At 49.9% G+C, this 25,878-nt stretch overlaps 12 protein-coding genes across 12 annotated transcripts; 5 read left to right on the top strand and 7 right to left on the bottom strand.

Moving 5' to 3' along the window:
* Positions 1-251: 251 nt before the first annotated feature.
* Positions 252-1,241, bottom strand: ASPSYDRAFT_346208 (uncharacterized protein). Its single transcript, XM_040845266.1, has one exon. The coding sequence runs from the start codon at positions 1,148-1,150 to the stop codon at positions 509-511; it is 642 nt and encodes a 213-aa protein (XP_040708631.1). The 5' UTR covers positions 1,151-1,241; the 3' UTR covers positions 252-508.
* Positions 1,242-2,509, bottom strand: ASPSYDRAFT_346207 (uncharacterized protein). The gene is made up of 2 exons (XM_040845265.1): positions 1,968-2,509; positions 1,242-1,892 (listed from the first exon to the last, which is right to left on the bottom strand). Exons 1-2 carry the CDS (start codon positions 2,104-2,106, stop codon positions 1,333-1,335), a joined length of 699 nt encoding a protein of 232 aa, XP_040708630.1. The 5' UTR covers positions 2,107-2,509; the 3' UTR covers positions 1,242-1,332.
* ASPSYDRAFT_84813 (uncharacterized protein) lies at positions 2,128-2,595 on the bottom strand (the record flags this gene model as incomplete). Its single annotated transcript, XM_040851423.1, has 1 exon — positions 2,128-2,595. One exon carries the CDS (start codon positions 2,593-2,595, stop codon positions 2,128-2,130), a length of 468 nt encoding a protein of 155 aa, XP_040708629.1.
* A 1,231-nt stretch (positions 2,596-3,826) lies between these two features.
* On the top strand, positions 3,827-6,754 carry ASPSYDRAFT_26795 (uncharacterized protein; the record flags this gene model as incomplete). Its single annotated transcript, XM_040844321.1, has 8 exons — positions 3,827-3,904; positions 3,969-4,048; positions 4,107-5,084; positions 5,146-5,354; positions 5,403-5,535; positions 5,588-5,809; positions 5,864-6,019; positions 6,088-6,754. 8 exons carry the CDS (start codon positions 3,827-3,829, stop codon positions 6,752-6,754), a joined length of 2,523 nt encoding a protein of 840 aa, XP_040708628.1.
* On the bottom strand, positions 6,483-9,594 carry ASPSYDRAFT_39584 (alpha-1,2-mannosidase family protein). Its single transcript, XM_040845922.1, has 5 exons — positions 9,342-9,594; positions 8,728-9,272; positions 8,232-8,665; positions 7,416-8,182; positions 6,483-7,359 (listed from the first exon to the last, which is right to left on the bottom strand). The coding sequence occupies exons 1-5, from the start codon at positions 9,431-9,433 to the stop codon at positions 6,900-6,902; spliced, it is 2,298 nt and encodes a 765-aa protein (XP_040708627.1). The 5' UTR covers positions 9,434-9,594; the 3' UTR covers positions 6,483-6,899.
* A 1,122-nt stretch (positions 9,595-10,716) lies between these two features.
* Positions 10,717-12,868, bottom strand: ASPSYDRAFT_84810 (LipA and NB-ARC domain protein; the record flags this gene model as incomplete). Its single annotated transcript, XM_040851422.1, has 4 exons — positions 10,717-12,264; positions 12,314-12,625; positions 12,672-12,734; positions 12,794-12,868. 4 exons carry the CDS (start codon positions 12,866-12,868, stop codon positions 10,717-10,719), a joined length of 1,998 nt encoding a protein of 665 aa, XP_040708626.1.
* A 1,464-nt stretch (positions 12,869-14,332) lies between these two features.
* Positions 14,333-16,195, top strand: ASPSYDRAFT_138888 (putative amidase; the record flags this gene model as incomplete). Its single annotated transcript, XM_040840882.1, has 5 exons — positions 14,333-14,479; positions 14,540-14,661; positions 14,723-14,790; positions 14,840-15,105; positions 15,167-16,195. 5 exons carry the CDS (start codon positions 14,333-14,335, stop codon positions 16,193-16,195), a joined length of 1,632 nt encoding a protein of 543 aa, XP_040708625.1.
* A 375-nt stretch (positions 16,196-16,570) lies between these two features.
* ASPSYDRAFT_26791 (HesA/MoeB/ThiF family protein) lies at positions 16,571-18,164 on the top strand (the record flags this gene model as incomplete). Its single annotated transcript, XM_040844320.1, has 2 exons — positions 16,571-16,814; positions 16,894-18,164. 2 exons carry the CDS (start codon positions 16,571-16,573, stop codon positions 18,162-18,164), a joined length of 1,515 nt encoding a protein of 504 aa, XP_040708624.1.
* Positions 18,165-18,290: 126 nt separating this feature from the next.
* ASPSYDRAFT_142200 (RlpA-like double-psi beta-barrel domain-containing protein) lies at positions 18,291-18,623 on the bottom strand (the record flags this gene model as incomplete). Its single annotated transcript, XM_040841221.1, has 1 exon — positions 18,291-18,623. A coding segment is annotated over one exon (333 nt), but the record flags the coding sequence as incomplete, so codon positions are not given.
* Positions 18,624-18,791: 168 nt separating this feature from the next.
* On the bottom strand, positions 18,792-19,109 carry ASPSYDRAFT_26790 (uncharacterized protein; the record flags this gene model as incomplete). The annotated part of the gene is made up of 1 exon (XM_040844319.1): positions 18,792-19,109. One exon carries the CDS (start codon positions 19,107-19,109, stop codon positions 18,792-18,794), a length of 318 nt encoding a protein of 105 aa, XP_040708622.1.
* Positions 19,110-19,883: 774 nt separating this feature from the next.
* ASPSYDRAFT_54224 (uncharacterized protein) lies at positions 19,884-23,112 on the top strand (the record flags this gene model as incomplete). Its single annotated transcript, XM_040848818.1, has 5 exons — positions 19,884-20,014; positions 20,075-20,107; positions 20,158-21,493; positions 21,543-22,672; positions 22,728-23,112. The coding sequence occupies 5 exons, from the start codon at positions 19,884-19,886 to the stop codon at positions 23,110-23,112; spliced, it is 3,015 nt and encodes a 1,004-aa protein (XP_040708621.1).
* Positions 23,113-23,961: 849 nt separating this feature from the next.
* ASPSYDRAFT_142739 (uncharacterized protein) lies at positions 23,962-25,758 on the top strand (the record flags this gene model as incomplete). Its single annotated transcript, XM_040841268.1, has 3 exons — positions 23,962-24,210; positions 24,278-25,030; positions 25,090-25,758. 3 exons carry the CDS (start codon positions 23,962-23,964, stop codon positions 25,756-25,758), a joined length of 1,671 nt encoding a protein of 556 aa, XP_040708620.1.
* Positions 25,759-25,878: the final 120 nt, after the last annotated feature.

The following is a 25,878-nucleotide window of genomic DNA, read 5'->3' as shown; positions in this document are numbered from 1 at the left end:
CAATAACTGCATGGACCAGCCGACTTTCGATCCCGATTAATTTGTGAGGCTTTGATCTCCACAGCGACTTCATGTGATCGTTTACGCATCGGGCGTGGTGTTCGGTATAGGGTTGCTGCTAGCGTCGCACCAACGCTTCACCTCTGCAAAAAGGACTGTTGTTGATGAGATCTACTCCGTCTTCTGCATCTAGAGGCCTTTTAGATCGACGAACTGCAATGCAGACCATGGCCGAAAATCCGGGCTGCTGCTCCTACGTCTATATAAAGCGGCGCTTGTTCCTCTCTTTAATCCAACCAGCAAGCAAGCCTACCCCTGCCCTCGTCAGACAATAACCGCCTCGTCGCACCTTTTCCCTTGTTCATTCGTTCGTTCTACATAAATCTGAGCTGTGCTCGATTTTCCACCTTCGTTTAACTCAAATAGAAAAAGAAAGGGTCATTCAATATGAAGCTCGCCGTCGGACTCGCTTTGATCGCTGGCGTTCTCAGCGCTCCAACAGCTCCTCTCAGCAATCGCCAGGTCCATACCGGAGCCCCTGCGGGTGTAGCAGGTACAAGCGTCGGCTTTGGCGGCTCTGTTGGTGTCGGAGCCCACGTTGGAGCCGGTGCTGGAGTGGGAGGAGGGATTGGTATTCGCGAGGTTTCTGAGTCCGAGGAATCTGCCAGCCCTGCTGCCCTTCCAGAGACAAGCCAGCTCCACATTGGGATCCCGGCGGGTGCTGCAGGTGCAGGCGCCGGTGTTGGCGTTGGAGGTTCCGTTGGCGTCGGAGCCCATGTTGGTGCTGGCGCGGGCGCGGGGATTGGCATCCGCGAGGTCTCTTCGGAGTCTGATGACTCTGCCAGCAGTGCCAGCCTCGAGACTCGCCGGCTTCATATCGGTATCCCTGCTGGCGGAGTCGGTGCCGGCTTTGGGGTTGGAGGTTCTGCTGTTGTTGAAGGCCATGTTGGAGCCGGAGTCGGAGCTGGAATTGGTGTCCGTGAAGCATCTCAATAGATGACTTCTGTTGTGACAAGTTCGATTTGAGTAAGTGGTTACTTCGTCCATGGTCATTCGGGATAATATCTAACTGGCCCAGGTGGCTATCATACCCTAATAATATCACAGGCAACAACTCCGACTGAAAGGGTTTCGAGGTTGGTCTATGCATGTGGCATAACACACTGTCTAGCTGCTAGACTTAAGGTGGTTTCGTTTAGGCTACTATGGGATATCGGATGCCCCCGCCTTTATTATTATTATATTTTCCAATTGACCCTTATTGTGTATACTTAATATAAAGAATTACCCAAGACCATGGACCTTACCATAACTAGACCAGAAAACCAGCTACTAACGATAAACCCAAACCCGATCATCCAACAAATCCAACGCATGCTGCCTACCGCGCTGCTCAAGCTTCAACCTTGCGTGCAAGGCATCTACCTCCTCCTCAGAAGTAGCCCTCGCGCCCTCAAGCAATACCCTTACTCGCTCCACCTCCGGCTGATACGGCCCTAGGGGTAGCATGTCGCGTGGAATATCGCCCCACTCCGTCCAGACGGGTAATCGGAATGTCTGCATCACACGATTGAACTGTCCCCATGCTGCCGATGGATTCAGGAGCACGCTGTAGAGCGCGAGTTCTGTGAAGCCTCGGTGCGAGAGCATGGGCTTTTGACCACCTGATAGTGAGGTTGGTGTTACAGACTGGGAGCGCATGAACCGGGAGAGAGCATTGCGTTGGTTGGAGGGGAGATAGGAGAGAGGGTCCAGAAGAGAGGAAATGGTGGTTGAGGGAGGAGTGCGAGGGCGTAGAGCGAAGTCGACGGAGTATGCTGTGAAATGGTCGGTGAGTTCTCGGTCTGCCATGTCGTAGCCGTAGTTGGCGTTTTTGGTGTAGCTGGCTTTCCCTGTGATGGAAGGTCAAAAATGGGATCCGTCTCAGTTGCGATGGAGGCCAAAAGCTCAAATAGAGGATAACAAACATATGTTGTGACTTTCTGGTGCTCCACAGGCCTGTAGATAGTCGGAGTAAACCTCTGGGTTGAGAAACCCGGTGCGCTGCGGGTCTAAATGGTGGAAAAGCTCATCGATCAGCCTGACAAAAGACGGCGATGGTTTCATGTTATCGTTAAGGAGAGGAGTTCAGCCGCTCGGCTGAGCCTGCTGCACGGGAAGCTGTTCGGGAAGCTGTTCAGAGCTTTGTTGTGGGAGATCTAGTGGCGATGGATCAGAAGACGGAGGCGTGGCGGCCACACTTTCCACATCAACATTTTCGCCTGTTACTTCCGGCTTAGACGGACGAGGAGGTTTTCTCGGGGGCACGTCGCTGTAAGCTGCCGATATGGGACGTCTTCGCGGAGGCCCGTACGAATTGCTCGGTGACCTAACAGGTTGCGCACGCGGTGGGGGTGGTGGAGGCACTGGGAGGAATCCACTGTGCTTATGAAGCGAAACTGGATGTGAAATGTCGTCTTGATGCTGTTGGGGATAGTCCTGCACGACATAGCAGTTGGCACAGAGGGTCATGCGCGGTATGCAGGAACTACATGATAGACGCGCTTTGGTGGCTTGGATGAATCCATCGCAAGATACCCATTTATATAGCGACATCGTGAGCTGACCTCCGGTAAACAAAGACGACCACCAAATTGCGCAGCAGGGCCTGTTTATACGACGAGTCGTCGGCTAAAGAAGCCAAGTTGGGATGGGCTGCGGGGTCCGTTCAGCCCAGCATGTACATACATGGGAGGTCGATGACAGTCTCGTGTAGAGAACACAGTGAGAAGTCATGTGGTTATGACCAGGCAATATAAGCCGGGTACCTTGAGGCAGTCATGGAGACACGGTGAGGGACCCTAGAGACATTTATGTATGTATTGGAACAGCACTCTACCCATCATACCGTAGGTCTTCTTTACAGAATCAACCTATCCCAACGAAAGAATTGGGCGGTTCAACGTGGTGATACCAGATAACCATGTTGAATAAAAAGTTGAAGATAGCATATGATAGAACATGTAGTACTCCCAACCAATGGTTTCGTGCTGTACTGAAAGGCCTTGTCTCCGGGCAGTGTTCTGGGATAACATTCGTGGCGGGATTGAAATGGTGGTGAACGTACGGAAGAGATCAAGCTCACGAAGCGCTGCCATGTAATGTATATAACCCATGACTATTCATAGAGCAATCGTCAGCTGTCGTCTGTTTTGGAATACGCTGAGGCAGGTCTGGGGTACAGTCGTTAGCCAACCCCACAGTATGGGGCAACTTTCGGCTTCCATTGTCCGAAATGCCCTGCGAGCCTATCAACATGGCCGTGTCCGGGATTATCACCGATTCGCACACAACACGATCATGAGTGCGCCTTTAAGGTTGCTAATGACACCTGGGACTGAACCTGTGTTCCCGTGTTGCCATTTTAAAAGCCTAGGAAGAGGTCGTGACTATACAAGTCAGTTCAAGGCCTGCCGTGTTTCGATGGATTCGAGTGTGTCGGGAAACTCCTCTCGCTGAAGAACCTACCTAGGTTGTCTGGAGCTACGTAAACTCTAGACTCACTATCAGGGCCTGAAATATACCATAGTGTAGTTGAAAAGCCGGGGCGATGATTGGACTCTGGCGGGTTGAAGCTGTGAAGTAAAGTTGTTGCAGTGAGGACTCCACAACTCGAGTGGAAGTCCCCGGCTCCCCCACCTCCAACTTCTTTCGTCCATGGACACCATCCCTCTTTTCTCTTCCACATCCTTTTTAAATCTCCCAAGCTTTATTCTAATCTCAATCGACTCCGTTGCTTATCTGTAGGCGAGCTGAGCAGTGGCTGCTGAAGAAGTGGAAAAGAAAGATGCCGACCCCCAAATCCTTTGCCAAGAGGAGGCATGCTACCATGGCCTGCGTGTCTTGTCGCGAAAGTAAAGTCAAGGTTAGTCGTTGGCTATATTCTATATGTTCCATACGATATGAATCTGTCCAGTTAACAACTACAGTGCGACGGCGCCGAACCCGCATGCTCTAACTGCGCCAACAGAAACCGAGAATGTCGCTATCAAGCTGTCGACAAGAGAAAGTGAGTGGTAGTAAAAATGCTCACTATTGCCTTAGTGATGCTGATGAAGGTGCTACAGACTACCTCTCCGTGTTGCCATTGAATTGTTATCAAGCAGGGTGGACCAGTTATGTTGTTTTATCCGAGAGAATGGAATGCAGCCGCCCCCGATGTCACAAGAAAAGGATACGGCTTTGGGAAAAGTACTGGAGATGCTTGGATTGGCCGAAGTAAATTCGAATTTGACGCGAGGGCTTTCCTGTAAGCCAGAGAAGTCGATGAACGAAATGAAGGACGTCCATCCCAACATGGCGAATTCTCTTCCAATGTCGATGGCACAAACCCTGCAAAAACCCGAATCCAAACGGCACTCGGAGAACACGCCCGATGCCCAGTATATGAGTGCCAGAAAACTTCAGAATAACATATCCGCATTGTCATCTGCCATCGAAGATGGTACAGATAGTGCGCCACTCTACCAAGATCTACCTGATATTCAATCGAACAATGACCCGAGCAGTTGGAATTGGCAACTCGGCACCGACACATTCCTGCCGAGCTCTCCATATATGCACAACTTCCTCACTCCTTCTTCTCCCAGAGGCCCACTACGATCCATGCTTGGTGAATTACCTGAACCTCTTGAGCCCATAGTCGCCGATGATGACAGGACACTGGTGGATGAATCCGGTAGCCCGGAGGATGTAGAGGGTCTCATTGATGAGCTTTCTGATCGAGTCGGAACGTTGCAAATTAAGCCCGGAGGACAGACTCAATTTTATGGCCCAACTTCAACCTTCAATCTTGCAGATATGCTGGCTGCAGCAAATTCCGGGACACACCTTACCGCCCAGAACGATGCGTTGGAATGCCTACGGCGCCTCGGAAACCATAAGAGTGTTCCTGCGCCCCTCGAAGAGCACTTAACTAATCTCTACTTCAGCTGGCAAAACCCACCTTTTCATGTGGTAGATCGGAAGACGTATGAAGATGCCAAGGCAAGGTGGTATGCCCTGGGTGACACACCTTATTATTCAGAGTCGCTTCGAAATGCAATGTGAGTATCTAATCTGCTTATGAGTCGTAGTAGAATGTTTGGTTCTGATACATTCGAGCAGGTGTGCTATCGGAGCTTCGTTTGAGACGCGCTATCACCCGGATTTTGTCACGTTTCCAAAATCGCTTGTTGATTTCTTTGGCGATCGTGCAAAAGCCCTTCTTGAGGTCGAGTTGGATTCTCCTTGCGTGGCAACGGTCCAATCTTTGGTCATCTGCAGCAGCCTTGAGGTTGGGAGCGGAAGAGAAGCGCGTGGATGGCTTTACAGTGGTAAATGCTCCCGGTGAACTTTGAAAGAACCTTAACTTACTATCTCAGGAATGGCCATTCGACTTGCCTTCAACCTCGCCTTGCATCTTGACATGTCGTCTTATGTTTCTAGTGGACTTATTACTTCGACAGACGCGGACCTGCGTCGAACTGTCTTTTGGGCTGCGTACACAGTTGACCAGTAAGTGATTTATATAAGATTTCTGGCACGCGTCACACTGAGACAAATTCAGCCAGTTAGGATTCCATCTGGGCAGACCATTCCGTACAAATATGGAAGATGTGACTGTGGGAAAACCCACTAAGAACACGCACCGACGTGGATCCGCCAGATGGACCCCGTATGTGTCTCCTGGGCCCGTTTACGCTGGACAAGCCGTACCGGACTGTATGGAGTCTGTGTGTGAAGAGCAAATTAACCTCTGCGAAATCATGGCCCCATGTGGCGACTTCTTGTAAGACGATACTTCCATGTATACAATCATATAGGCCGCTAACCCAACCCTCAGATACGGAACGTCAAATATTTCCAAGGTGGTACTCCAGCAGCTAAACGAAAAAGTAGTCGCAAAACTCCTCAGCTGGAAAGCCGGACTTCCCTCATCATTACAAATCGATTTGGATGACCAGACCATCCCGTATATCCCACAAGTGCTTCTACTACAGTAAGTTAGCCTTTTAGTGATGAGGACTGTTGAACCATTTGGGAAAATACGATTAACAATATCAAAAGCATGCAATATTACCAGAATATCATATATGCGCACCGACCATGGATGTCAAAAAGCCATCTCCAGCCTCAACCACCAAAAGGCCCAGGGCACGGACATGCCCGAGAGATGTGTATACAATCCGCGATTGCTATCGCCAAAATCCTTGTCATGTATGAGGCGAGGTATACTCTCCGGCGAATCCATACGAAGGCAGTTGCTATTACATCCTCCGCTGTGCTCTTGCTTCTCTTCGCTGCTGTAACTCAGTATCGATCAGATGAACGCGGTAACGTCGGCATTGCAGGGCATTTGAGCACATGTTTTCGCGCCCTAGACGAATTTGCTATCTCGTGGCCGAGCGCTAGCCGAGCAAAAGACTTATTGCTGAGGCTACAACGGCGGTGGGAAATCCGGATGCGCTCTAGTAAGGGAAGTTATAACTTAGAAAGTGGAATTATGGGGCCAGCAAAACAACAGTCAACCTCGTTTGGGCTTCATGGATCAAGTTCCAAAGATGGTGAAGCACCACACGAAGAATCGGGCCCGCTTGAAGACATCAACATTGATACTGATATAGACTGGATGCTTACGTCGGATGGGAAGTCACCATCCGACAACAGAGCTGCGGATCTCTATTCGTTGCTCTCAAACCCTGTTACCATGCATCCAGAACGTGGAAGCATGTAGAGGCTTAGCAATGTCCTCAGTTTATTTACACCATGGGGTTGCAATTTAGAACCACAAACCGAACAGCGCATCTATCGTATATGTACAGCGTATGCATCGGTGATTTTTATCCCGAGGCTTGAGGTACGGCAACATCTGAAATCCCCTAAACTGAAGCAGGACTTGGGGGTGCTTCCCCGGTAAACCACTGACTCGGCTTTTCTCCAAGCTCGAATTCTAGTGTGCCGCCCTCGGCAAAAATATCATCCCACGCCAGCCAGTTCTTTTTCCAGTCCTGTCCATTTACCTTCAAGCTTTGGACATAGATATTTGTGTCTCCATTACCATCACCGCCGGTGGTTGTGACTTTCAGCGTCTTGTCGCCTCCTAGATCGATGGTCAAAGACTCGAACCAAGGGGAGTGGATGAGGAAGGTTGTTTGTCCTGTGATTGGGTACAGGCCGATCATGTTCCAGAGAAGCCATGTTTGCATGGCGCCAGCGTCACTGTTGCCCGGAAGGCCGTCCACGTCGGTGTGGTAGTACGTCTTAGCGATATAACGGGACTGGGAAACAGAGATGTTTTGTTTGTTGATGTAGTTGTATAGGTATGGGATGTTAAACATTCTGGTACGGGGTCAGCTGCCATTTTTAAAGATGGGAGTATTCAGGGCATTCCCTACGGTTCGTTCGTGGGATCGAAAATCGTCCCATCAGAACCACTTGCGCCCTCTTCGAACGTGGTATCCAAGCGCTCAAGCATGGTCTTCTCACCACCTACCAACTCAATAATAGACTCCATATCGTGAACACTTGACAATGAGTAAGCCCAGGAAGTCGCCTGGTAATATGGATCGCCCCAATATCCACTATCATCAATTGGGTTTGTTTCAATAAAACCATCCTTATCGCGAGGGACGACGAATCCAGAGAAACCCAGTGATTCCTGGTCCTTGTTCCAGTGGTTTCGCCAGTTTCTGGAGCGGTTCAGGTACTTTTCCGCGTCATCGTCAAAACCTAGACCTGATGCCACCTGGTACAGAGCGAAGTCGTTGCTGGCATATTCGACAGCGCGACTGACAGCGCGCGAGTAGTCAGGTGTGATGTATCCTAGCTCAATCCAGTCTGGCAGGGCGCCTCGCCCTTCCTTGGTGGAGGAATCAGGGGCCATGGAGTCGACTGGGTCATTGGGAGGCGTTTTTTCGGCGTCCTTTACCATCGCCTTATAGCCGTCATCCCAGTTTATGGCGCCGCGCAGGCCCTTAACGTACGCGTCGGCGAGCACGTTGTCAGCGTTTGAACCACCCTGAGTTCGGCCATTGTAGTTTGAGGATCGTCCGTCAGGCAGATAGCCGTCGAATCGCCAGATGTCGATCAAGGAGCGAATCTGCTCTTCATATGAAGTCGGCTGCAGGATGTGCATGAGTGCGGTTGAGCAACGGAAGGTGTCCTGCCCATAATGTTAGAAGCCGATATACAGATCGCATTGGCATACCTACCCAAAAGGTGAAAATATCCTGATAATATGGCTCATCCGATTCCCAGCCGGGGTTCTCTCCCGTTTGGTTTGTGGGGATAAGGTGCATGAAGTAAAGGGATGAATACAAAAGTGTGAGACTTGTGTCATTGGTGTTAGTCGTCGTTACCTTTGAGAAAACCGTCTTTTCCCATTCAGATTTCGCTTCATCGACGACGGATTGAAGCGAAGTCTCAGCAGGGATTTCATCTTGGACATGCTGGCAAGCCCGACTCGAGGATATCCATGAGATACCCACTCGAGAGACGACATCCTTTTCTCTGAAGGAAAATACTCCACCGACTCGTGTGGAAGTGGCCGAAGAGGTAGCAGAGTCACCGTCCTGTTTGACGCTACCGTCACCGTCAGTGCCCTTGTAGGCCGCCTTACTTTCGATGTCGTTTTCGAAATATCCACCTGCGGTAAATGTTAACCCAAAGAAAGGTGGACCACAGATCAAATAAAGCTTCGTGACATACAGAAGTAAATAGTCCAATCAGGTGACCTATTCCAGCCGTTGTCATACACTCCATATCCTTCATAGTGTCCGTCGGATAGGATAGTGAAGTTTCCGCCCTTATACCCCTGGCTTAGACCCTGTCCTCGAAACGACGGAAGAACATGAGAAACATCAACAAGGACATGGTTCTCATTAGAGTTCTCAGGGAAAGTGTATTGATATATTCCCGCATGCGCACTCGCGCTCAACTCCACAGCAACTCCGTCGCCCGTCTTCGCCTTGTAATATCCGACAGATGCCTCGTCGGTCCCGTCGCGCGAAACAGTGAGGTTCGAAAGAGGATCCTTGACTTCACCCACAAGCGGAAGCTGAGATACGGTGCCGTACTTTGGAGCGCCCCCTGTTCCTTGCTCGTGCATCATACTGAATCCCGAGAACTCGCCCTCGGGCAGATATCCGGAATAGGCGTCGTCTGAGCCAGTGAAAAGATCAGGGCCCAGCTTGACCATACCGAACGGCCTGGCAACGCCGGGGAAGTTGTTGCCCCCATTTTCTGTCCCGAGACTAGGGTTATATTGTCAGCGCATGAAATCCATATTATTGGGTAAGTATCTTGGTGAAGAGTCGACTTACAAGAGGTTAACATGCGACCCCAGGTCCGCAGCCTCGGCGACTCTTTGGAGTTGTGATAAAACAAGGGCGGCGCCCAATGAATTGGACTTCATGACGAATGACTCATTCAACCACGTCTATATCGTCAAACAAAAGAAGGATGTGCCACAAACAAGCGACTGATTGCGACAAGGATACGCAATGCGCTCAGCAATTGAACTGGGATCAAACCCACGCGCGGGGAGCAAGGATATAAAAGGGGGCCTTCGGCAACGGATCTGACAAGCGATCTGACAACTCAACTGCGGGTCGAGGAAATTAAAATGCCGCCAGACGAAAGCGAAATATACTCTGGCCCCTACGAATAAGCACACTAAACCTCAACAGTTGCTGCACAGTTTTGGACCGTCGGCTTCATTTGAGTCGAGAGTCAGGTTCTGGCAAAAGTCCCTCGCGGTATCGATTTACCCAGAGTTTTAAAGAAACATGAAAGGACTATCTTCAATGAGATACAATTGAGTTGAGGATGTAGCTCACCAGCGCATCTCTCAATCACGTCCCCGTGGGCTGTTTCTGTGAGTGAGCAAGTGGGGAGGAGAGACGCAGACGATCAGCAGTGCTCAATCTCCACTGCGCCTCAAAGGGCTGACGAAACAAAGCCTCCAATGAAATTCCTTGCAACGTGAGATTCTTGACTAATATTTATTCAGGGCAGATGCATCATGTACAGTTGCAGCAAGAGACCCGTTTGGACAAAACGAGCCTCAGGCTGCGGAAGCTCCAGCCGGGCGAGCACAGCCCTGGCGGAACTAAGGAAATTGAGGAAGTGATGGACAGGAGGAGGCTATGTATCAGAAGCTCAGAACCAATGGAAGCCAACATTCTACAAAGGCCTCCAGATCTCAGTATGGACGGAGTAATAGACAATGAATTCCGTTCCGTTCTCCAAAATCGAGTTCTGTTTGTACGGATAGTCTCGCCCTGATCCGAACTTCCATTCAAAGCAACTCTCTGGGCGACCCATGAATTCCAGGAATACCACACGTTCAACCACCAATCGGCGCACAATAATGCACACATGGTGAGATTTTAGGTACGTGGGCCTACACTAAATTAGGCATTGTCTGGGTCGATCTCTCTTCAGCCCTCATCCGATGTATGTGCGAGCAATGCAGACTGAATTGGAAGTAACGGTGGAAAATGTTGCAATATTAAAAGGCGGACGCTTTAGAGTGATATACCGCTTATCTCATTATGCAGCGTCAGCGCGCAATTCCCATGAAACAGAGTGAACCGACACAACAACGCATACGCAACCAGAAGGACATGTCCAAACCACCAGCAAGAACAACACACAAAACACCTCGCGAGATACGCAGCCCACAATCATAAAAACCTACAACCGTCGAAATGACGACAAAAGATTCGCAAAGTCCAGGCCTGCGCCAGAGCCGCCTCCAATCTGTGGCGTCAAAAACCGGGTATTCATCCGGCATAGCTGGTAAGAGCTCTGAACGTCGTCTGGTACTGGCACACCGGCAGCACGACACGACGCGATCAAACGGTCGAAATAAGTCTGTGCTTGCTGGTACTGCTGTGATGTGAAATACATTTTCGCGACCAGTCCAAGGATTGTTTGAACTTCGGGGGATCCAAGTCCCTGGTTTTTCTCGGCCCAGCTCAGATAGCGTTGCAACCACGGAAGAGCATTAGTGAGGTTTGCCGATTTGTCTTGCACATAAGGATTGTAGCCATACGGAGTCAATGATCCGCGTAAGGCATACATCACGCCCATGATACCGACGATGTTCATAGTTTCTGAGTGTTCTGGGCCAAGGTGTTCTTCCGCAGTGGCGAGAGCGCGCCGAAACATCTCCGAGGAGCTGGTGCCGTTGTCTTGAATGAGCGCCTGCATTGCTCCGCTAATCCACATGCCACGGATGGTGAGCGGGTGGTGTCGACCCAGCCGAGTACTCAGTTCCTGTACAATGGCCTCGCATGCTTCGGCTTGCGGGTCTGAGACGGTAATGCTGAACCGGTTTACGAGCTGGTTGGTGCTGTCTAGCCGCTCGGAAAGCACCTGCTCTGCCGTGTCTAGCAAACTTGCGAAATATAGTATGTGGTTCTTTCCAAGGATGCGACCAACGCTTTCGCTGTACTTGGTCATTGCCTGGATGGCTTCAGTCCGCTGGTTTAGCTGTCCGTAGGCTAGCGCTACTCGTCGACGCGTGTCTAGTGTATCCAAATGGTCATCGCCAATCGTCATTTGTTGCCGTGCCAAGACATTCGAACAGATAGACTGGCCTTCCTGAGCCTTGCCCAGACGAAAGATGAGTTCGCCCATTAAGCCTTCTGATTTCATCGAGAGCTCGTGTCGTTTGGTTAGTACCCGTTGAGAATTATTACACACCCAGTCTCCCCACTCTTTTGCCTTCAGGAAGCACCCCGCGTTGGATTCGATATCGGCCAGGTAGTAACCAGCAAGTAGAGTACTATAGTGATCTTGGCCTAGGGTACGGTGATGTTCTTGGAAAATAGAATATTGTACTCTTCGCGCGTCATCCCATTTCCAGTTATTCATGTGCTCTGCAACTTGGTGCGATCTCGGATCGTTATCAGCAGGGTAAAATAGCACCCCGATAACCTGATTTTCGGATGGATCTGGTGTGCGAGGAGGGCCTGCGTAGGGCAGACTGCTGTTGAGATGCATTCGAGGTGGGAGAGGAGGTCCGGGATTTGGTGAAGCCGTGGATGGCTTCGGGACGAACCCACGCTCCGTAAGAAGGGTTTGATCTGCGATTTGCTTGATGTTCCCTTTGATCAGCTTGTACATCGCTCCCCGACTGCCGACCTTGCACATCTGCGAGTGGTCTGCATCTAGTTTCAAGCGGGTCTCGCGCTGCCCTGGTAGACCAAGGATGGCAGATTCTTCGTCAACCACAAGCTACTAGAGTCAGTCATAGGTCTTGTAATGATCGCAAACCGGTGCTTACATGGCTTATTGAAGCTGGTCCACTGCCTCCTATGAACACTTCTTTGCCCTCAACGAAACTAACGACCTGGTAGTCTTCGAGCTGTTGCTTGAATCGGCTTGACATTTGCCTAGTAAAGAGAGCATTTTCTTCCAGACATTCGAGCAAGTCATTTTTGGCGTGGCCTCTGGATATGAACTTTGCGACATTGGCGGCGATTTTTCCTAGCTCAACACCCTTGGCTCCCCGATGTGGAGTTCCAAAGAAAACGAGACCGCAAGTATCGGTACGAATGGAAGTATACTTCCGGTCCTCGTGTGCATTCAACAAAGCCTGCTAAGGATAAGCTTAGCCACAAAAAGCATAGGCAACAACTTACCTGTTTAACCACCAGGCCTCCTAGACTGTGGCAAATCCAGATAATCTTGGGGGCCCTGGCAGCCTAAGAACAGTTAGTTGCGGTCATCTGGTGGTATCTAGGGACTATTATAACGAATGTACCATCTGCTCGTTTCTCTCCATATCCAACAAGTTCAATAGGGTATCTGCATGGTCCTTGATACTGGCTGTGGACATGGTTCTCGCATCGGTTACAGTTGAATTGTAACCGAAAACGAAGACGCGAGTGTTGGGGATATCTCGCGGAAGGTAATCTCGGGGCCAGAAAGTGCCATTTTCGTGAGTCCAGGTTTGAAAAGGATGGTCATTTCGTGCGCGAGGATTCAGCCCATGGACGAAGACGAAACTAGTCAGCAATCATCAGTCAGCGATGAGATAGAAACAAGAGTAGACCAAGGACTTGCTCAATAAGAGGAGACTCGGCCGGAGTATAGATCTCCTCGAGGAAAGGGAATTCGAGGTGCGCGGTGGCCTAAGTACTTAGTTCTCGAGGTTGGAATGTGGTCAAGAGAACTGATACGTACCATCTGGTGATGGAATAGCTGTTGCAAGGACAAGGAGAGATGAAATGGAATCGGTACTGAGGAGACTCTCTGGGCTGGTGATAAGGAAACTCGTCTTGAGCCGCGAGTGTCATCATCAGGTGATGGACGAGGCTGTTCCGAGAGGTCGACAACCTGGAGCCATTTTGCCCAATCGCTTGGAGGTGCCTGGATGGATGTTCGTGATCAAGCGTTGGGGGTGCAGAGACGGCGAATATAGTAAGAAGAAGCGAGCACCACGGCTAGATCTGAAGGAAGACATGCGCTCATTGGATCAGACCCCTACTAGTCGCCCGGGAATCGCGCTGCACTCTGCCCGGCGAACTGATTAGGACCGTCAATCGTTTCAACCGTAAGCAGGAAATTTCAGAAGTCCTGCAGACTTGCTCGCCGTCTCTATTCCTGTCCCAGTGGTCTATGCGCACTAAATCCCCGAATATGAGCCTTGTACACAGCCGGGCGGGCAAATGCAAGAGGCCACATAGCCCTATGATTATGGACAAAGAAGTTTACTGTGAAAATAAGGATCGGAAGATCATCTCCTTGACTGTCGTAAAGTCATGTTAGACTTCATATGGCGCATTGATGCATTGGCATACGAGATGAACTGCAGACCCAAATCTCACAATATCTTATTTTGGAGTCCCTGTCTAATTTCCAGTTTCTGACGACAAAATTAGCTACTGCTAAAGCTCTATGTGGGATTGAGGGAGAATGATAACTGTGGGCACTAGAAGAGAACAAAGTCAAAGTGAAGTCAAATGGAGAAAAGTGAGAAACAGGCAGGAGGTTGGGCTCATGCAGCAGGGCCCATGCAGCAAGGCCCTTGCTTGACCGCAAACAGATTATGAACCCTGCCTACCTAACTTTTCATCACCAACCCAGCCAACTCCCCGTTAACAATTTGTTTGCTTCAGCGAGCCCAGAGTGGCAGAGCCCCCTGCAGCCCCCGGCTGGCTCACTAGTGTAGCTGCCCATCGGTTCTACTGCAGACTTCCGAATCTGATAAATAGCTGCGTGTCCGCGGCCTATGTGCGTAACGGGCGTGCTCATTTCATTTTGGCCAGCCGCAGGGCCCTTAACCATGGCGCATTTCCGAATGGCCTTCCTGCTGTTCGTTGCTGGTGTTGGTGCAGTGGCATTTGCACCTGAGCGCTGTGCATTTCCGTCATTGCTTAATGCAACACAGACTGATCTCCAGAGAGGTCTTCGCCTGGGGTTCTTTACTAGTGTCGATCTTGTTGAGGTTAATGAGCCACCTTTGCGTTGATTTCTGGTTTCGTATTACTGATGTGCTTACCACTAGGCCTCGTTTGCACGCATTTTCGAGGTCAACTCAATGCTCAACCCCGTCTTGGAGACCAACCCAGATGCATTGAAAATTGCAGAACAGCGAGATCGGGATAGACAGGAAGGCAAAACCTTAGGGTATATTAAGTTCGAACCTCTTACATATGTTGTTTTAAGAATCTAACGCCGTGATTATCAGCCCCCTGCATGGGCTTCCAATTCTGGTCAAAGACCTAATAGGTACAGATGACCAAATGCAGACAGCAGGTATGAGGTCATTTCAATAACTGCATATAAACTAGCATTGACCCTTTAGCCGGTTCTTATGCGCTTATTGGAGCAAGAGTCCGAAAGGACGCTACTGTCGTTGCAAATCTCAGAAGAAACGGCGGGATCATTATTGGAAAGTCAAGCCTATCGGAATGGGCAAACACTCGCTCTATTAATTCGACAAATGGCTGGAATGCAAGAGGCGGCCAAACGTACGCTGCATATGTTGAAAACCAGGATCCAAGTGGAAGTTCTAGTGGTAGCGCTGTGACAGTTGACTTGGGTCTCGCTTTTGCAGCATTAGGAACCGAGGTGAGAGACCAAGGCCGAATTCCACCACTTGTGCTGACTGGATACCAACCTTTCATCGAAGACTAGCGGTAGCATCATCTATCCTGCTGAAAGGAGCAACATCGTGGGTATCAAGCCAACAGTAGGCCTTACGTCACGACATATGGTGATTCCTATTAGTGAGCGTATGGATACAATTGGACCGATGGCCAGAACAGTCCGCGATGCCGCGCTAGTGCTACAGGCAATTGCAGGCGAAGATACGAATGATAACTATACCAGCTCTTCTCCGTTTCATGGAAACCTTCCCGATTATGCTGCAGCGTGCAACATAAGTGGCTTACAAGGAAAGAAAATAGGCATTCCCCGAAATGTCATCAGTATTTTACCTCATATCTTCGGCTCCGCAGCTGAGCCCATTGTAACCTCGTTTGGAAAGGCAGTTGCAACGATTAGGGAGGCAGGTGCAATCATCATTGAGGACGCCAATTTTACCGCATACAACACATACTTGAAGAGTCAAATTCCACAAAGAGTGGTAGCAGCAGATATGCTGAGTGGATTTGCAACCTATCTTTCGGCATTAAGCAGCAACCCAAATAATCTTCATTCGCTGGAGGATATTCGTAACTTCACGCAGCACAGCCCTGAGGAAGACTACCCATCGAGGGACACAGACGCTTGGGACATGGCCATATTGGCTGGAATGAACAATTCATCACCGGGTTTCTGGCAGCTATACCAACAATCTCTCTTTTTTGGTGAAGAAGGAGGCTTGGTGGGCGCGCTTTCACGACATAATCTCGACGCCATCATCCTCCCGTCACGTCTTTCAGCCGATATTGCAGGGATCATTGGTAGCCCGGTAATCACAGTCCCGTTTGATACATTCCCCGCCGGTACCCCCATTGTGTACAATTTGCGTGGGGACCTCATTGATGCAGCGCCTGGTGTTCCGCTGGGCATTAGTTTCCTGGGGCAAAAATGGAGTGAGGAATCTCTCATTTCCATGGCTTTTGCATTTGAACAGCGAACAGAAGCACGCAAAAAGCTTACTCGCTTTGTTGAGCCCAAAACAGAACTGGTAGATTTGAAGAAATGTTTGAAGTGATGTGAGCGCCTAGATATTTATATTCCACAACGAAACTGGGTATCAATAAAAATATTGAAGTAAGAATTGTGTGCATGCGCGTTGTTTGCAAAGAATAATTATATAAATGCACTAGCAGCACTAGATTGCCTAGATAGATGAATTAATAATCAAATATCTACGATATCCCAAAAAGTGATGGAAGGAAGTTGTTGTCAATGTTGGCTCAGCGGGGCCACCCTATGCACTACCCAAAGAGGATTAGCACCCTTGCGATAAGAATTGCCGGAGCGGAGCCATGTGCACCCGAGCTTAACCCCCCATGCTTCGATTCCTTTGAAAAAGAACCCATCTGGCATAATACAAACCAACCCCCCTTACGTGCCCGTTTGCGAGATGGAGGATCTTGAAACCAAGTGCGCCTCGTTGCGTACTGAAGTAGCCGCCACGGAAGCGCAGCTCGCGAGGCTAAAGCGCGAACTCCACGACGCGGAGGAAGCTGCACTCAAGAGCCGGGCTCAAGATGCTTCGGACGCAAATACTGAAGCAAAAACAAGAGCAAAGGGTAAATGGCCGCTATCGAGGGAGGAGTACCGGCGATATGGACGGCAGATGATTGTGCCACAGCTGGGCTTGCAGGGTATGGAAGCACACCATGAATCATCGCGTGCGGGGTTTCGGGGCTTTCCGAGCTAATATCACTTTTTCTTATGATGCAGGTCAACTGAAACTTCGAGACGCGAAAGTCCTGATAGTTGGAGCAGGCGGATTGGGATGTCCCGCCGCATTGTATCTCGCCGGTGCGGGTGTTGGAACGTTGGGCCTCGTTGATGGCGATACGGTCGAATCCTCGAATTTACACCGTCAGGTGCTGCATAGAAGCAAGAATGTGGGGAAACTCAAGGTTGACAGTGCAATTGAGTATCTAAAAGAGTGGGTTTCTGATTCCTGGATAACGGGACGGGTTGAATATATACTGATTTCTATTCATGGCCTTAGATTGAACCCATACTCTACGTATATCGCACACAGAGCACATCTCGCGCCTCAGGAAGCACCGGATATTTTCAAGGACTACGATCTAATCCTCGATTGTACGGATAACCCCGCGACTCGGTATCTCATTTCGGATACGGCTGTTCTCCTGGGAAAGCCGTTAGTTTCGGCGTCTGCTTTGCGAACGGAAGGCCAGCTGATGGTGCTGAACAACCCCCCGCGGCCTGCTGGGGACAAGACAGGAGGTCCGTGCTATCGGTGTGTTTTCCCAAAACCACCACCGGCGAACAGCATAACAAGCTGTGCGGATGGTGGAATTTTAGGACCGGTTGTTGGAACTATGGGTGTGCTACAAGCGTTGGAGGCAATCAAGGTTCTCACGGCCCTCGAAGGAACAGCCGAAGCGACCCCGCCATCTCTGTTGATCTTCTCAGCGTATTCAACGCCGCAATTCCGCACGATCAAGCTACGTTCCCGACGGCCCAACTGCGCGGTGTGCTCCACCACTGCGAGTGTGACACTGGAAAGCGTGAGGTCAGGGTCCATGGACTATGTCTTCTTTTGCGGGACGGTGGACCCCGAAGACATTCTCTCCTCGGAAGAGCGTGTTACTCCGCTGGAATATGACAAAGACCATACTACCGATACGGGTAGGTATATTATCGACGTGCGGGATAAAGTCCAGTTTGATATCTGCAGCTTGGAGAATAGCATCAACATCCCGATCTCCACTATCCTCGCTTCTGCACCTAGTACGGCTACAAAACTTGCGGATGAACCGACGCCTCTGCCCTCATGGCTACCGTCTGAGATTGCCGGAGATTCGAATAACCCGATATATGTGGTTTGTCGGCAGGGGAACGATTCACAGACGGCGGTTAAGAGGCTGAAGGAGTTGGGACTTGACCGAGGAGGCGAGCGTCGAATAGTAGATATCAAGGGCGGATTTTGCTCCTGGCGTGAACAAGTTGACCCGGACTGGCCTGATTATTAACAGCGAATCGACAAAAAAGCTTGAGGGACATGCAAACGCCGATGGTAGACAACTAGAGGAAGGGGGTATATCAAAATTACACTCAAAGAAATCAGCTGAAAAGCAAGGTGAAAGAGATGTCATAAATCATTCCATCACAACAGGGGTTTTGTCCAACCAGGCCCAATTCACTGTTACCCTCCCTTCCGCCAGATCACCCAATTCCTCAAAAACGGCTGAGGATACGTCCAAGTCATCGACACTGCAACCTGGGCAGCGATCCACAACCTTAACGTCTACACTTTTATCGCCCCTGCGTATGCGCAACTTCAATCCGCAAAGCGGGTTCTCGTTCGGATTTTCAGAAGTCGAGGCGGCGTCAAAGACAACGTGTGACACAGCACAGATTTTCTCGGAGGATTTACTAGATACTCCGCATGATCCAAGACCAGGGTCGTAGTATGTTAGATCGCCAGTGTAGGGTCCGCCGTTCGAGGTGGGGAGAGGGAGGTTCGAGCTGTTTGTAGAGGTGGAATTGTCAGTGTTGTTTCCATCATCCAATGGCCAATCAGTCACCGAGGAACCGATTAATCGAACGAGAAGACGCAAGGGATAGGAGGAAGATGTGCGACCCCAGACTTCGGACACTTACCCCTTTCCATGACGTTTTGTCAACCCCACCGCTAGACCGACAATAAGGGCCAGAAGCACGAGTGTCGCTATGAGAGCACCGGTGATGATCCGCTTTCTCGTAGGCGAGAATTTATCCCACATTAGCCGTGGCTGTTTCCATGCCCTGAGTTTCTGCCCCTGTGATGGCGTTTCGTCGGTCGCAGGCGCCAGAGGGACCGGTTCGGTTGTCTTTTCAAGGTCGCTGTTTGATTCCGGAATTGGCACGACGGCAGCATCTGGAAGAGGTTTCCGTTTGGGAACCCCGGACAGAGTACTATTGATTGTTAATGCCATGTAGCTTGGAGGATGTTAAATTTGCCCAGTGCGATCATAAAGCTGGATTGAAACACATATTGAGTAGAGCGGGAGGATGGTGTTTCATAAAGGGCATGGCGCTTGACCGCAAAAAAAAAGGTGCAGGGATTTGTGGTTCACAAAGACGAAGGTATTCTGGCCGTTGAGTCCCTGACTAGTCGTTTTGTTTAAACCAATATCAAGACCAACTATTACTCCTGTTAAGTGTTAGCTTGGAATGAGTTCATTACAATGATCGGATGTGTTGCCGATACCCGAGTCCAGTCAGGTTGTCGTCGGGGGCAGCCACAACCCATCAGTTCCCGGCCTGGTTGCTCGGTTTCCTCCTTCATACTACTGTAAGATAATCTGTCCAATCTCGCCCTTATCTTTCACCGACAGAGCGACATTCGACAGCCGAGGCAACAGATCCGATCGTGGAGAATTTGGCTCTTCTTGGCAGTACAGATGTAGGCAAAGGGAGGCCCACCGCGACCAGCCACCAATTCGAACTCTCCGCAATTTCTGCTTTCGTCATCTCTCCCTCCCAACGGCCGCTGTGGTTTACCTGGAATCGCGTGCTAGCTCGCATCAACGTGAGCCTAATTTCAAGTGCCTGCTGTCTTCTACTTTGACAGCGTTGCAATATCACGTGTTATAGTGGTGGATGAGGGGCCAGCGGGGTATCGCTCAGCACTTATGACTTAGGAACAGCTCTTTGGGAGGAGTGCGATTTTTGGTCAAGGGGTGCTCTTATTGGACACTATATACAACATGGGCGAGCAACGCTCGTACCACGATGAGGTGGAAGGGGCCGAAGTCAAACACCGGAGCTTTGTGCACGGCGTGAAGTCGGCATGGCGCAAGGCCGATTTGGACCGACAGTCGGTTATTCTGATGATGAAGTGAGTCAGTTTACTTTGCGATTGCTTTTTGGGCTCTTNGTGTGCTAAATGAGATACTAGGGGCGCGGTCCCCCCAACAATTGCCCTCGCCATGTAAGTTTTCCTTCTCTAATGCCGTCTATTTTCGTGCTGATAGACAAAAGCTACCAAGCGGACTCTATTGCAGCGTACTTCGCTACATCTGGCTACTTGATAGCCATTATCTCGGTCCTGGGATTTTCCATCATGCCCCGTGCAAAATTCCTGCAAATGATGCTGCTCGATATACTAGCTGTCTGCCTAGCGTCCGCGGTTTCTCTCCTAATGATGTATTCACAGGTCAAGGCACGCGAACAGTCGACCAGTGGTTCGAACCAGGCATCATCAGGCAGTTCAGGGTTTCCGCCATACAACTCATCCTCGTCGGTAACTAGCGGAGTATTCTTATTTTTTCAGACATATCTTGTTCATTCATTCAGGGCCAAATTTCAACAATTCCAGTTCCCTGTCATTATCTACTCCATAGTTGCCAATGTCGCCTTTTCTTTCGCACCTATTCTGCCCACCTTGCCTGCAGCGATATCTATGATCCGTCGGTTGCTCGAAGGGGGCTTATTAGGACTGGGAATCTCTACTGGGGTTTCGCTTTTCATCTTCCCACTATCTTGTCGAACCGTGGTTTTCAAACAAATGGGAGCTTATATCAAAGCTCTACGGGCTGCTATGCAGGCCCATACGGCTTATTTTGAATCCTTGGAGACTGACGATGTATTTGGACGGACGGCAACCTACGACTCGACCGTCGAGAAGATTGATGAACATGGCAAGGTGTACACACCAGAAGCGGCGAATATCCGAAAAGCTGTACGAAAGATAACGGAGCTTCATGGAAAGTTGAGAGGCGATTTGACTTTCGCAAAACGTGAAGTTGCAATAGGTCAGTTAGGCCCGGATGACCTTCAATCAATTTTTCGACATTTCCGTCAGACGATGATACCCGTGGTTGGACTTGGCTTCGTTGTCGATATTTTTGAGCGACTGTCAGAATACAACAAGTGGAATGATCCCATCGATCCTACAGCGGCTGTATCAGAAGATCTTCGTGACCGTGCAGTGCGCGAATGGCACGAGATCATGAGGGCGGTCAATGATCCATTCGTCGCTATGATAAAAACAATCGACGAGGGACTGCAGCATGTTGCGTTGGCTTTGAAACTGGAAAAGCCACCAAAAAATTCCGACTCTGCTTCAGATCCCGAAGCATCGGCGACTCGGGCTCCTGGGGACAGAGAATTTAGAGTTCATTTGGAGAGGAAGCTCTCTGAGTTCAAAATAGCTAAACGACTAGCATTGCGAGCGTGGAGCGAGGAGAAAGGTATCACTCTACCTCCAGATTTTTTCGAGCACCCCGCTACTGCGCACCTGGAGATGGAAGATTTGCCCCAGGACGGCTCTATTAATAGGGACCGAGCTCGAAGGCAACTTTATCTAATTCTTTATGTTTGTACCGAACTCCTAGCTCCGTTATCTCATACTGATGATGTTTTAGATGGAGCAACTGCTGGCTTCTACGGGCCAAATGGTCCTTGACTTTGTCCGGTATGCCGATGAAAAAGTGGATAGCGGAAAGATCTCGACAACACGATTGATTATCCCCGGCGGCAAACGCCTTCGCAAGTGGGCTATCAGTATTTTCAAGACCGAAGATAATCAAGGAGAGGATCATTTGGGCGATGTGAACTCGCACAATGGCGTGCTTGAACTGGGCGAGGCGTACAGAATCAGGAAGGATCCGGAGCATCTACCACCGGAGACGACGTTCCAGATAATCGGTGATAAAATTCGCCGGATACCAGCGATGCTGCGCTCAAAGGAGTCGTCCTATGGCTTCCGTGTTGCGTGCGGTACCATGACCATCGCAGTTGTCTATTTCATTCGAGATACTCAGGAATTCTTTATCAGGCAGCGGTTCGTCTGGGCTATTATCATGGTCAACTTGGCCATGTCTCCGACGTCTGGCCAAAGCATTTTCGGATTTGCGCTCCGAATTTTGGGAACTATATTGGCTATGACACTTAGCTTGTTGTGCTGGTATATTCCAGGACAGAAGACACCCGGTATCCTCGTTTTTCTCTTTATCTTTATGGCTGCGGCATTTTATATACCAGTTAAACGGTTCCGTTTCCGAACCGCTGGGATTATTACTGTTATCTCCACGGCAATGATAGTTGGATATGAGCTCCAGGCCCGCAAAATCGGAGAACAGAACGTCAGCGCAAACGGCCAGACGTACTATCCTATCTACCTTCTAGCTCCTTATCGCCTTGCAGTGGTAGTAGGAGGTATTGCGGTCGCCTTCTTTTGGACTTTTTTCCCTTACCCTATCTCTGAACACTCGGTCCTGCGGCAAAACCTGGGGTCAAGCTTGTACCTTCTTGCCAACTATTACTCTATTATTCACGAAACAGTAACTGCTCGAATGAGAGGGGACGAAGGCGAAATAGCCCTCCGAACTGCTTCAGGGAAGCGGCTTCTAAAAGCGCGGAACAAAGTGTTTTCTAAACAAATGATCATGTTGAACAGCCTCCGTACTTACTCGGAGTTTCTCAAGTGGGAGGTTCCTATTGGGGGGAAATTTCCAAAACAACAATATGACAGGATTATCACCTGTATTGAAAAGTATGCTTCCCGCTTGGTCCTCTTATAGAGGCCCTGTGAGCTAACCTGTGCCTAGCATTATCAACTACCTGAGTCTTGTAGGCTATGCTTCGGACTCTCTGAAACACCTCGGAAATGATGACGAAACCGACGACGCATGGATTCATAATCTTAAGAGGCTAATAGCCAGCGCGCGAGTCACAACGCACCAAATAACGTCGGTGCTATGTCTTCTGTCCGCCAGCCTTACGAACCAGCAACCCCTACCGCCGTACTTGAGAACACCCAAACCCTACAGCTTTTCAAAACGACTGGAGCAGCTGGATAAGGATATATTGAGTCTCAGGCACATCGCTGAGCCGGGATTTGCTACGTTCTCGGTGCTACAAATCTCCACTCGCTGCATCGTTGGCGATGTCGAGAGACTTATGAAGTATGCTACCTTCGCGTTCCGATCGTGAGACTTCTCTAACATGAAATCACAGGGACGTTAAAACCCTTGTGGGCGAGCTTGATTTCTCCTTCCATGCCATGAGCATTCGTCAAAGCAGTTTATCGACGGCCGATGTATCCAGAGGACCGTCGAGAGCAACTTCAAGAGCTACTACGGAGCGCCACAAGCTCGACTGAAGGTGTATGTATACATAGCAAAAACAGTTTTGGGCATAGACAGTCAAGCCGTTCCAGAGAATACCATATTGCAGTTTCAATGAAACTGGCCTTCCTATCAGACATATCATTGCACTGATCTTCTGTAGGCTAGGGGCAAAGGATAATTGGAAATAATTGGACTTGGGGGTTTCATTTTTCAACAGATCTCACAGCTGCATTTTTTTCTTTATGAAAATTATCCGAGAAACTTCCTCGTTGCCCCTGTTCGGCTGTGACGTATCCAATCCTCCTGTTCGACAGGAAAAGCCCCGACATGATGTTGCTATCCGCGCCTGTGCTCGCATACCAGACGCTTACAACAGCGAATAGCATGGCTGATATTGGGGGTGTGCGCGACGCCCAGCGTGACTGGAATGCTTAGCAGTCACGCTTGGTCAACCCGACCAAATGATCACCCGGTTATGGCCGGTATATTCTTCTCCCTTACCTGCATAAATTTCCGACTGCGTTTGGGTCGCTCAAGCACCATGAGTGCGTGCATCTGGGTATTCAAAGCGGGCTAGCTGGTGTTGTATGGTTCATTTAGCTTTGGCGTCCTGGCCTGAGTTTCTTGAAACCGTGATCAGGTTTTCTAGTCCGAAAGGCCCGCCTTCAAATGAAATAAGTCACGCCGATATTTTTAGTGTGATCTCTGCTGGATGAGGTCTGAATTTATCGAGATCGGCCATGCCGATGACGGGTTCAGAGCACAGTTGCACCAAAATACCAGCACGGAAAATCCTGCTGAAGGCATTTTTCTGCAGCGCCCCTCGTTTGCTGAATCGTTTGAGGATTTAGAGAGCAACGTCTGGAGGCCTAGGGTTAAGGAATGGCTTGTTCTGAGCTGCGTCTCGCTCGTCGCCATGTTGGATGCATTCGATGCGACGATGATGGTGCCCATTATACCGGTAGGTTTAAACGCCTTTTTATTTCCCCAGTCAGCAAAGGTCTCAACATGCAGCGTTCTACCTACAGGTTCTCTCGGCGGTGTTCGAACAGCCACTCCGGAGCGTACTCTGGGTCGACACATCGTACTTTCTCGCCAGTGCCGCAAGCAAGCCACTGTTCGCCATGTTGTCCGAAGTTTTCGGTCAGGGACCGATCCTCATCGCCGCCGTCGTTATAACCACAGCTGGGACGGGAGTCTGTAGCGGCTCATTGGACCTGCCCAGTCTAGTTGCTGGCCGACTATTTCAGGGGGCGGGCAACGGGGGTGCTATGGCCGTTTCGCTGCTACTGGTGACCGATTTAATACCATACCCGCATCGCCTTCGATTTTCCGACTATATATGTCGAGCCTGGGCATTTGGGGCCATGCTCGGGCCAGTGTCTGGGGGCCTTTTTGGTCAATACGGAAACTGGAATTGGACATTCTATTTCAGCTACATCTTCTGCGCATTGAGTCTACTTGTCGCTCCATTCGCGATTGACTTGCGAGATTGCAAAATCATTTCTAGACGTGCGGTACGTGAAATGGATTGGATAGGGGCTGTCTTGATATCTATTGGGATTGGGTCGCTTTTGGCTGGGATCAGCGGAGTAGGCCGGCCGTCGATAGAATGGGATGATTGGCGCATATTAGTATCTAGCTGTGTCGGTGGTGTTGTGATGGTCTGCCTGGTACTCTATGAGAGCGTCTGGGTGTCTCATCCGATGTTCAATTTTGGGATATTCAGCTCTATATCAACAATCATGCTGTACATCGGCTGTTTACTTCACGGGATTCTGGTAGGTGCAACCTCATTCACACTATTGTGAGGATTTTTCTGACGATAGCTATCAAAAAGGTACTCTGGCATCTACACTATCTCTCTATGTACGTGTTTCTTGTCAAAAAATCCTCCACACCTCTTACGGGGTTAGGCATCATCGCCATCACCGCCCCTGCGCTCCCCATACTCTTCTTTACGGCAAAGATGTGGGGTGGCAGATACCCTTTTCGCCCACGCTGGATCATTCGCGCCGGTTGGGTATTGAACCTGCTCTCATCAGGGTGCTTCATGCTTCTAAATCCCAATACTCCAACACCTGGCTGGGTATTCATCCTCTGCGCTACTGGCGTGAGCCACGCACTTCTAATCTCCGGGCACAACATATGTTCAAACCCCGAATCGCCTACTCGCAAGCGGAAAGAGAAAGACTCCCGGAAACCTACACTGGGAGTTAGAAGTAGCAGCCCTGCCTTCGCGATTGTAATGTACTCTGTTCTTCGAACATGGGGTATGTGCATTGCGATTCCTGTAGGCGGGTGTATTGTCTTGACACAGATGGTGCAGGAGCTCCATCAGAACCCTACGGAGTTCTCGGAATCACTTGCCTGGCAGGATGAGATTAGGCTGTCTCAGGACAATAGGGAGGAACTGGGCCATGTGTTCCTGTGTGGCTTCCGTCTGATATGGCGGTTTTTCATGGGAGTTTCTACTGTGGGCGGACTGTCTTCATTGTTGATTCGGTGATCATCTATTTTAGACAAAGCACTTAGCCCAATATCATTTGTGGATGATTGGAAAGATTTTGCCTTACTTCCAGGTTGTGTGTCCATACTATGGGTTGCTGTTTGAGAGCGATGTATAGTA

This window comes from Aspergillus sydowii (assembly GCF_001890705.1).
Source record: "Aspergillus sydowii CBS 593.65 unplaced genomic scaffold ASPSYscaffold_1, whole genome shotgun sequence".
NCBI lineage: Eukaryota > Fungi > Ascomycota > Eurotiomycetes > Eurotiales > Aspergillaceae > Aspergillus > Aspergillus sydowii.
This window is presented reverse-complemented; position numbering and strand designations above follow the sequence as displayed.